This window comes from Telopea speciosissima, chromosome 2 (genome assembly GCF_018873765.1).
Source record: "Telopea speciosissima isolate NSW1024214 ecotype Mountain lineage chromosome 2, Tspe_v1, whole genome shotgun sequence".
Taxonomy (NCBI): Eukaryota; Viridiplantae; Streptophyta; class Magnoliopsida; order Proteales; family Proteaceae; genus Telopea; species Telopea speciosissima.
In genome coordinates this window covers 60,606,085-60,617,993 of record NC_057917.1, presented here as the reverse complement: position 1 = coordinate 60,617,993, position 11,909 = coordinate 60,606,085, and the positions used below count along the sequence as shown (strand labels likewise).

At 37.3% G+C, this 11,909-nt stretch overlaps 1 protein-coding gene across 1 annotated transcript; it reads right to left on the bottom strand.

Annotated features, from left to right (window-relative positions):
• Positions 1-6,330: 6,330 nt before the first annotated feature.
• Positions 6,331-7,401, bottom strand: LOC122649946 (ethylene-responsive transcription factor ERF003-like). The gene is made up of 2 exons (XM_043843209.1): positions 7,214-7,401; positions 6,331-7,089 (listed from the first exon to the last, which is right to left on the bottom strand). Exons 1-2 carry the CDS (start codon positions 7,294-7,296, stop codon positions 6,606-6,608), a joined length of 567 nt encoding a protein of 188 aa, XP_043699144.1. The 5' UTR covers positions 7,297-7,401; the 3' UTR covers positions 6,331-6,605.
• Between the last annotated feature and the right edge of the window lie 4,508 nt (positions 7,402-11,909).

Sequence of the window (11,909 nt, the reverse complement as noted above, 5' to 3'; positions counted from 1 at the left end):
TTTTTACTCAAGCTAGCTCAGATCTGCAGATAACGTACGGGAGCTAGCTGATCGAGAGAATTTCCTTCTGCGAGATTTTTCTATCTAATCCACCAGAGTCAGGATGAGATGAGAGACCGTGAGAATGGAGAGTGGTGAGCAACCAACAACAATATATACATTTATAGAATGTTGTTAGATTACAATCCAAAAAGAAGACAAACTCTTAACTTAAACACAAATTAATTCTAATTTACTAATTAGCTACCTATCTCACTGATCCTATATATTAAGTGGATTTCGTTATTGTGTGTACGTGATTGGAATTCTTAACCCGTCATGCCATGTGGTAGTTTCCTATTCGATCTTAGTTTGGTACAATAGGGAGGGAAGAGAAGAGGTCGAATAAAAAAAATGATATTTATCTAACATAATTATCTCACAATATCATTTAATTTAATTAAAAATATTATTAGATAATTATATATTAGTCGTTTATTCCCCCCCCCCCCAAATAAAAGTAGATATTCATAATTCATCTAATTATAAATTAACCCTCCACTAAACAATATCACATAATGAACTATAAGGCATGAAATTTAATTATGGGAGAATATTCTCTGTGCCGCAGCGCAAGATACGTCCAGTCCAAGCACATGGATAGCCTGTGCAAGGGGGGCAGGGTGGTCATTGCGCCCACCCCCTTTAATTATTGTCTTGTGATCAAACAAATAAAAATATATTTTGAATACATTTTTCAAATAATAATATTAGACAAAATAACTTTGTAACATTATACAAAACATTGCACTGGATCCAAATTTCTATCTGATCATACATAGACACTCTCTCTCCTCGATATTAAAGGTAATGGATTTCATGTTAAGCACTCTTTCATTCATGATACGACATCATGAATCCAATATACAAATATATAACCTAAGGGACATCAACCATTGGTGCGCCTAAACCCGTGATGTGCTACCACAATGACAAATACCTCTTAGGTCAAAGGGCCAACCGAATTCTACAAAGTAATAATCAAATTCCTCAATTAAAGCACCATTTATAAGATCTGTACTTATGCATGATTTAGCATGCATAATCACTTCTACCACTGCCCCAACTGGCATCCAGACCACAAACTGATGGGCTAAACAAGGGCTTCAATTTTCCACCCATCTTGTAATGGTGGGCTAAGATGGTATTGGCCCATAACTGGTTGTAGTTAAATAACATGTCTACTGCTAATTTTCTTGATCATTTTAGCCCATAAAAAGGTTGACAAATTGTATAGATTGTAGGGTTCCATGTTCTAACTATGCCATGCAAGACCCAAAACAAGAATAGGTCACCACGTAATTTAAACAAATATATCTGAAATTGCATCACGGGTTGCAAATTTTGTGAAAAGAGAAAATGACTTCACCCATGATTGTTGAAAGTAGCCACTTAGACATGGAGGTTTAAGTTGGTAAAATTAAGGGAGAGGGTTCCCTAAAAGGCAGCGTGGCCCCTGCATTACGAGCGTGCGTGGAAACATCAATAGAGGTGGAATTTACGTTTTTCATGGGGTGAGGCGGTCATTTTGCATCCCTTTGTGTCTGGGTTCAGGGGTCATGCTATCTATCAAGGTTCTTTTTCCCTTTGGCTCTGTTTGTTTCGGCTAAAAATTTTTCTTGAAAAATTTTTACGTCAAAAAATTCAACTTATAAAATTTTATGGGTATAAAAGTTTTCCAATGTTTGTTTTTTATGGAAACAAACATTGGAAAACTTTTCAACATATAAAATTTTACATTTACAAAGTAAAATTTACCGTGTAAAATTTTACGCCGAAACGAATGGAGTTTTTGGGAAAAGTGTCTTTGAACCGTAGGGATTTCTTACATCCTCTCACATGAAAATTTTGGTTATTTTTTTCTCTTTTCAAAAAAATAAGGGAGAATGTTCTCTGTGCTAGGGGCGTAGGCTGCGCCCAGACACATGGGGGTGGGCGCAATAACCACCTTGCCCTCTTAATGGCAAGCCCTTGTGTCTGGGCGCATCCTGCTACAACACAGAGAACATCAGCCTAAAAAATAATAACATATTTCATATCAGAGGGTGTAAGAAACCCGGCAGCTCAGAGAACCCTTTCCCCAATTAAATTATGTAAAGTTGCACACTAGCTATGGGAGACACCAGACCGGAGTCTTATTAGTGATCTGATCATATTGGACCAACCCGGTTCGGTCGGGCCCATAAATCAGCCAAAATTAGGGCCATATACAGAAAATTGAATGTCTCAATCAACCAAATTGGTCCAGGCATCTTGCTTGATCACCTTGATCATAGCTGACAGGTGGAGACAAAAAGAAAGGCATGGTCTGTGAACAGGGAATGTCTGGTCAACAACCATAACAATCCTTATTAAAGACCATGACATGAGGAGACAAGGCATGAGCATTTGCCCTTTGCCATGATATATATATATATATATATATGCGTTACTCTTTGACATCTATTCTCTATATAATAAGTACTTCCTCGTTATCTATGTGGGTTTATGCCTACCTTAGAGAAGACAACAAATCTAAGCAATCTAAGCCACTGAGATAGATTGAGGGGATAGGTAAGTGATTTTGTATCCTTAAAAATTGGTATTCTTCTCTTTAGATTCTCCAATTTTTGCATTAATGCAAGAGGTGAGAGGTACATGTCATGTGGTAGCAACAAACAAGGAAATTAATCTTCTTTTTTGATCTTCATTCCTTGGATACTCAAAGCTCCAATCACCCATCATGCCAAATAAGATTTGCCTAAAAAGTTTTACAGCGGCCGCCAACGTAATTCTCCTTCTTTCCTTTCTTCCTTTCATTTTAGATAAGTAAAGACTTGTGACAAACTCATAAGGTTAACAAACACAATCAAGAGAATTTTGGTCCAATCATCTCATGGGTCCCACTTAAATCTTTAAAGAGAGAGAGAGAGTTAAAGTTAAAAAAAACTCAAAATCGGGTTAGGAATCCGTCTTAATTCGTAACTCGATCTAACTCATTATGAAATTAAATGAAGTAAATAAAGTCTCATATAACCGATGTGGGACTATGTTTCTGTAACTCTCATATCTCTAACAAATACGAAAAACCCACAAAATATATGAAGAGAGAAAGAGAGATGATGTGAGGGAGTGGTCCATTCTCCATCCTAGTAAACAACAAAAAAACAAAAAAAAAAAAAATCCAAGTGAAGGAAATGAAGGTGGTTAAATCCATGTGCATGTTAGTATATAGAACATGGACAAGCCCATTTTCTGAAATGCAAGCCCATGTGAAGGGATGGGACTTGGGGGAGAGAGGATAAGAATAAGGTGTACGTGACACATTGCCATAAAAATTTGGTTATCATCTTGTCAGAGACTTTACTATCTATCTCTATATACATAAAAGAATCACACTAACATAAGGAGATAGAGCAGATAGAGAATTTGAAGAAAGTGTTTTGTCTTTTTTGTATGAGTAGGCCACCAACCTTTTGTTGCAATGCTTTGGTTCTTGACTGACTCGCGGCAGCCCCCATTACCTAAATCCTCAATGATTTATTAAGAAATTGAAATATTGTTTTTGGAGATTATGAGGCAACTTATTAGGCAATGAGATTCTATTCACCATAATTGGTTTTGACCACTTTTTTCTAAGAAAGATCTCTCCTTAGACCTTTTGATTCCACTGTTTAATCTCTTGGTATTGATTCAAGGGAATAACTTTACAGTGTAAGTTTGTACTCAAGACTCTTAACTGGCCTACCACTTCTTTGATGGTGGCACAAGGTATGTTTAACATTTGGATAAAAATCCTCTGTAGTACCGTTGGGTGTGCGGTGCACATCCTGTGGCACAGCAGAGGTCATGTGTGCCATGTGTGCCACATGGCCTCTGCTGTGCCGCAGGATGTGCACCACACACCTGGCTGTACTGTAGGGGATCCTGGTCCTTAAAAATTGCTTCATTGATGGTTCTAAATTAACAAAATAAAGTTTCTTCATTGATGTTTAGGATCATTTGATGAGATTCTTTAGGAATGTATTGATTGGTTTGTTGGGATTCTACGGATCGGATGTGAATAGCCCGATGTGGAGATTTTTTTTTTTTTTTTACTTGAGCACACTCTTCCTAACGAGTAGTTTTTAAAAAAGAGTTTTACCCAAGTCCTTTACAAGTGATATCAGAACATGATAGAATATATTCCATGTTGTGTGGGATATGATCTTAAAAAGGGCTCTGTATAGTGAAATCTCATTAAGCATTGAGTTGACCAAAATTAGACAGGTAACACCACGTACAGATGGCACCAAACTGATTATATTAGTTAGATAGGCATCTATCTATATGTCTTTATGTGAAGTGTAAACATATATAGGTTCATGAAAGCTTAATTAATTAATGAGATTGATTTGATACCAATAGTATTAACTTATCCTTAGAACCATATTTTTGTGATAAATTTCAAAGGTTAAATGAGTTTGATTTGATGTATTCCAGTTTTTACTTTTTAGCACATAATCAGCCCTTAATTGATGGTATATATTGACATAAAACTCATAAGGTCACCTGGGTTCATTTCTACTATTTAGGTTTTTGACAAAAAAATTTCCCCTGGACAAAAAAAATTTTTTGAAAACCACAGTAATGAAGTTGGCAGATTCTTCTTTGGATCAAATCAGTGAACTCAGAAAATCTTAAGCATTTTCGTATTGAAATTAGAGTGTTTTGCTTCATGGTTTTGATCGTCTTGGAAAAGATATTCACTGGTACAAGGTAAATTATTTTGCTACATTGAGAAATTCAAACTAGCCATCATGTATAAACTCAATAACATGAGATTTCTTAAACCAACTTTCCTGAATTAAAAGTAGGAGTAACTAATGAGATAGCCACTTTAATCTTTGATGTTTGTGGGGGACAGAATCAATTTCCAAATAGCTTAATAATCATTAATAGATTTAGAGGATGGGAGTCATGGGACCCTCTAATGAATGGAAACTTAGAGAAACTAATACCAAAGAAGAAAGAATAGAAATTCAAGAATAAAGTTACTGCAAAATCCTAGGTATTATAGAAATCTACAACTCAAAATTAAACAAAATTGATGAAATTTAAGGGAAGAAAATGATGTTAAACTGAATAGTAAATACCATACAACTTTAGCTTTAAATAAGCTCAACTAAATGTCCAAAACAAACCCAGAAAAAGGACTATAGAGCTATTGGTGGTTGGATCAGCAAAGGGTATCATCCACAGTGTTCATGTTGCTTTGAAATCATTCTTCTTAGATAAGGATCAGGTTTTCTACAATTGAATCCCTTGCTTTTATAACAAGATCAAGAGCACATCTTGCTTTACCAGATACAATTATGGTGGATTTTAATATTTATTATGTTAATTTGGCTCCATACTTAGCATTAATCCAATGAATGCCCCTCAATCAAGTGCTCCATGATCTTAGAGGGAGGGGGTATATACTGAATCCGACTGAGTTAGGCCGATTCTCAGCCAATTCAAAGACAATTTGACTCCGAATGCCATACCCAGTTCCAAGTTTTGAAACCATATATGACAGATGCTTAAACTGATCTAGCAGGATCCAGCTTCTAACCAATGGAATGGATCCCGCAATCAGGGCGTCTAAGCCGTGTTGACGAGAGCAATCAAAGTATACATTTGGTGACATAATAATGGCCCAAGACAGCTTATTGTGGGAGCCATCTTGTTGGAAAATGAGAGACCACTTCACATTGTGCTTCAAGAATTATCAATTCAAGCACCAGAGAGGGAGGGAAATCAAGAAATGGAACAAAAGTGACTCTCCTGTTAAGAGTCAAAGGCTGTAATCTGAAAGTATTTCTGAGACATTTCAGCTAAGGCAGGTGAGAATTTAAATGAACTGCAGAAGCACAAGGACAGAGAAAGAGAAAAAGGGGCATGGTGGGATGTGGATATGAATGTAGCAGCCCACAATTCATCATCATTGACTCCAAAATCAGTCAAATAGTGTTCACATTGAAGGACATGTGAACTCACTCTCCTCCCCAAATCTCAGAAAGAAACATTGAAAGGGAAAGAAGAGAACCCACCATTATCATCATAATCAAGAGCCATTAAGCACATCTCCACTCAATTTCATACACGAATCTAAAATCCTTTCAGGCCTAACAATCCAAAAAAGAAAAAGTTTTCAACTTTTCTCTTTTCCTTCTCTCTCTCTCTCTCTAGGATACAGCAACAAAAGGTCAGTTTAAAAGGACAAGAAGAATTGAAACGTCTAATTCCTCTCTTATTTCACCCTTTAATTCGATCCTTTTTACACCAAAATTGAGCAAAAGTATGATCAGATAAGTTTGGAATAACTAAAGCTTATCATCTTAATATATATTGATTTTTCTACTGTACATTCTACTACCATCATAAGATCAATAACTGATAGGTAGGTCACTTGGACCAAGAACCTAGAAGGCTGGAACGTATACTAGATACCAGCTAGAGACGCTTCAGGAGAGACACCTTACTCCGAACGGTTAAAAGAGAAAAATGTGTTACATTAGCAGAGGAAATGGGAGAGAAAATGCGATGGGTGGCAAAAGGCTACATTACAGAGCCTGAGAAGGAACAACAGAGCAGAGCTCGACAGACCCATAATCAAGCAACTCCTCTATCATCTGCTCTATATGATCATCTTCAAGTGGTTTGAATTGCTGGGTACTCTCAATTTGAGCTTTCTTCACGACCCAATTCGTCTGAGGTTTTTCCACAGAAGGTTTATTCTCTGGAGACCACACACCCATTTCCTTGGAGTCCTGGGCAATGGCATCACGAGACATGACCACAGACGAGGGAGCTCTTGGAGGCTCTTTCACGACAGAATTGCTGACTTGGAGAGATGCCAAGTGGCAACGATGTAATTTTGCTGTCAAAGTTGCAGAGAGAATCTTCGAGGAAGAAGACTGAGGCGCATTTGGGTTGTAAGGGAAATTGGTTCTCGCCCTCGGCCCACACATGAGTCTCGCAGCTTCGTCGTAAGCACGGGCCGCATCCTCGGCTGTCTCGAACGTGCCTAGCCAAATTCTAGTCTTCCTGTATTTACGAGGGACAAAAAAAGGTTTCAAACATTTGTTCCAAAAGTAACATCGAAACTAAACTAAGTAAGAAACGTTTGTTCTGGGAATTCGAATAAACAAACTTCTTGTTGGTAACTTACAATAGTGGGTGCCGAATCTCAGAGACCCAAGAACCCCAATGCCTCTGACGAACGCCTCGATATCGCTGCTGCTGTCTGGCCATGTTTACTGTGAGAAACGTTTCAAATTGCAAAAGTGTTTGTAAAAATGCGTGAAAGAGAGAGAGAATCAGAGAATGGGGATTAGTAAGTACTGACTGAGGTTGAGAGAGGGGAGGAGTGGGGGGGTAGAACAAGGGGGGATTGAGGGGTTTATATAGTTGAAACAATTGAGGGATGGGTGGACCCAATTGAAGCAAATGGACCCACTTGGTGGTTCTTGGTCTTCCTTTTTCTATTTAGATTAACAGTTGGCTTAGAAAGTGATTAACATTAATTATTTTATTATTATTGACTTAATTGGTGAAGTTTTTATATGAAAGTGACCAAATTCAATTCATATCCATAATTTTATGTTAAATCTGTCGTTTACCTTGTCTCCAATCCATTCTCCTGATTACAGCTGATGAGGAAAATCTAAGGCCATGTTATTGTATGTTGTGCAGCTCTATTCTCTGTTTATTCATGGCACCAAGAACATGCAAATGCCCAGGTATATCACTACTAGCTAATCTAATTGGGTCCCCACACTGAGAACCCAACATGATCAGTTTAATAGAATGGCAGATAAGATATCTCCATCTTTTTGTTATAAATTTTGAGTGTAATCATCTCAAGAATCTACCTGAGTAATCAACTTAATTTATTAACTCTTTTTTGTATCATTCCAATTTTATCCAAAAGAAAAGTCTTACAAACAAGTTGTGAATAAGTTTAAAATCATGGGCTTCTGCAGATATGATGAGAACGTGCACTGGGTTTTAATTTTTGTTTGTCAAATTTTTTTTATCAGATACAGTCATGGGTGATGGCAGAAAATCTTGTGGCACCATGTGGATTGTTCCTGTGGAGAGCTGTGTACATGGCTCACATCACACTTACTAACACGGAAACTTACGCATATGCCTCTCGTATTCTAAGGTAATGACGACATAAATATGTTAGTATTTCTTCATAGAATTTGGAAGCAAAAGCATATGGCTTCATGCCCACCCTTCCCTATCTACTGTTCACCCACATGCGTAGACCTCACCCCAAGCTTCTCTCTCTTTCTAAATTAAAGAGTGAATTTTCACCTCAGCTGCTATTTTTGACCTTGGCAGCCATTCAATACACACTATATACAATACAGATCTTCTACGGCGTGCTGTCCTGCCTTGCCTATGCTGTGTAGATACAGGGCCACGTGCAATGATTGCCTTTCTCCCGTTTAAGCAAGGTGCCAAGGCAGGGGTAAAGCGATCAATGTGCACCGCCTTGTGTCTACGCAGCATGGTAGGACGGGCAGTCCACACCATAGAAGATTTGGATCCCACTATATACCTCAATTCACAATAGATTTGGTCATTGGCAAATGATAGAGCTAAGATTGGACTATCAACTACCACTTTATTCAACTTACCATTTTTATAGAAAGGTGTGGGTTTGAGGTGGTAGATTAGTAGATATCATCGTGAGACACAGTAAACTATTGTGGGCCATTTGTGGCTGGGACCCATCTAGATGAATCCATGAATATTCATCTTACTTAAACCTATAGTTCTAAAGGCATCGCCAAGGCGGTCCCCTTGCCGCCTTGTTGGTGTCGTCTTGATTTTAAACCCTCTCCAACGCAATGGTTGCCTTGTCGTCTTGTTAACTATGCTTATGCCATGTGTGTACTTATGGGTTATGATAATTGAGGTGGAACATTGACTAGTCCTACATGTACAAGGTTTGATTGTATCGATATTGATACAGATTGTTCTTACCAAACCGATTTCACTATAATAAATCATTAAAAATAATAAAAGGAAAAAAAAAAACTTTTTTGATTGTATCAACCAATACATATCAGTGTTGTATTGGTATTGATCATTGTCGATACTGATACCTAAATTCATCTACAAACATGGAGGATTATTAATAGATCTATAAGATTTATTTTTTTTTTTTTTGGGGTTAATTACGCTGTACATGATCTTTGTTAAGGCTTCATTTGTTTGGACATAAAATTGGCATAAATAAAAATAGTCATAAAATTTTTAACTTTAATTGTACGATTTGTTTCATATAAGTGTTAAAAAGAAAATACTAAACTATATAATAGAATCCACTATTTGAAATCTTAAGACCCCTTTTTTTTAAGTAAAATGTTTTTACTATACAACTAGGAAAATGACGTGGAAACTATTAGGGACGGGTTCTCTACACCTATAGATGTATAGAGTATTCATAAACTAGTATCCCAAGTTATGTCACGCTAAACATTGGATAAGACTGAAATTTTGTAGACAGGTAAAGCTGAAAATTCTTCTATTCGTTTGCTAAGTTTCAATTTGAATTGAGTTTATCAAGTGACAAAATAAGAGTATCTAGACAGATTCTAAGTGTGAATTAATTAAAAGATGCGCTCGAACGCAAATGAAAGAATACACGATTGAATTGAATTTGAAATTTGATGTGTGACCAATTCATTGCGTTACCAAGATATCCCATATGATTGAGAAGTGCCACATCAACTTCCAAGTGTTCTTAATTACAAAATAATTACCACTCTAGACTTGTATTTGATCATTAAGAAACTGTATAAGGGATCATGAGATCAAAGTCATCAAACACAATTAGATTCCAAATCAATGTTATCTAGAAGTGGAAGAGTATGAGGGTTTGGAAGCATGCAGGATTCATCTACATTTTTCATGGTCTTAAACTCTAAATCCAAAATTTGTGAAGATTCTTTGGTACTTGGAGAGGGAAAAGGTAAGAAAACACCTGGTTCAGATTACTCAAAGACTTTTAAGTCAAAAAAGCCTAAAATTTGCTCCTTTTATGCTGTAATGTTCCTTTCTTTGTTTTCACTCAAATAATCAAAACCTCTGTCTCTCTCTTACACAGAAAAAATGAACACGTCGGCCACCCCCACCAACTAATCAATCCTAACCATCAAAATCAAAGATAGCCCATAAAATGAATGGTATATGATCAATCAATTTGTGGGTCCCACAAACATAATGGACCCAACAACCAGCAAAGCCTAAAACATGACCCATTTTTTTCTGATTTGCCTAGTAATTAATATAAATAAAAGAATAAATTAAATTAAATTAAATTAATCACATCTCAAGTCAAGACGTTTTTTGGTTGTGTCTGGCATGTGGGGTTGATGAATCATGAACAAAAATGGGATTGGGTTCTTTTGGATAAAAAAAAAGATATTTTTATAAGTTTGGGTTACAGCTAACGATTAAGAAAAAGAAGAAGCAAAAACACACCAAAAGAATTTGTCAAAAGGGAAGGGTTGATGTTACAGAATACAGATGGGGTGTGGGACCCAGTAAATAAGCGCGTGGAGAAGGGACCTTCACAGGCTAAGTGAAAGTGGGGCCCACATTGGGGGTACTGATGGACTTGATGAACGCTGTCCCCTCATCTCCCACTTAATTACGTACCTCGCCTCGGTTCAATGTTCCATGCAGACTCGGAGCGAGTCATGGCGCTCCTCCCGCTCTTGACAGGGGTTTGGATCCTGTGTATGGCCCTGTATCAATGATCTCCATAATCAACACCTGACAGGTAATTCGGGAACCAAATTTTACCCCCCCCCCCCCATCTTCCCGTTTCAAGTTTCAAGGTTTATAAAACCAAATAAAGTCCTCAATTGATCATAGTAATTGGTAAGGATTTTTTTTTATTAAAAAACAATTTTATAGACAAGAGAATGTTATGTGGTCATGTAGACCAGCCCAACGAGAATACGAGACCTCTTGGTGAGCATGGGCATGAAGCGCACCATGGCTCACCAACTGAGTTAAGCAATTGTTGGTAACAACCAATTAGTTTTATTTTGCTGAGGGTTGAAAAAATGCCCATGTTGTCCATTGAACGTACATTTTGTCATATGAATTTTTTTCTTCTTTCAAAATCTTCTCTTCTCTTCTCTTCTTGCTCATCACCGTCACAGACTTTTTGAGCGTAGTCTGTAGTAGAGAGGACCATTCTCGTAGTAAGTAGCTTTTTATTTATTTTTTGGGGGAAAAAAATTGATCGTGTTCTCTACGCTAAGGCAGAGCCACACAATTAGGCAGCAAACTCTTTCCCTTTTGGCTCTCATCTCCAATTTATTGTGAGCCTTTATTGATTTTTGGGGAAAAAAAAGAACATTATTTAATACTTTGATTGCAATTCCCCTCTGCCCACATACAAAGGGGGGGGTGAAATGATCGCTCTGCATACTATAATTGAACAACTATAGGAGATAGGCACCATGGAAACCCCCCCCCCCCCCCCAACCCAACCGAAGGAATATAAAGAGATTGAAATTACAACAATTACATTGATTTTGAATTTTTATCTTCTACAATTCTCTATCTGGTATGGTTTCTATAATACTCTAACAAGAGGGGGATGGATCCCACTCAAGTAGTGTTCGGACAGGGGGTGGAATGGTCATTTCACCCCCTTATTAGAGAGTTGTAGGAACTATATCGGACAGGGAACCGTAGGCAATAAAGGTCCCATTGATTTTACTTATCAAAAAAAAAATTACATTAATTGTGATTATAACTTTTTAGGGCAGATGCCGGTTCAGGGTATGTGAGAGGCCTTGACCAATGGGCTGGGTGATCTACGTTAGAGA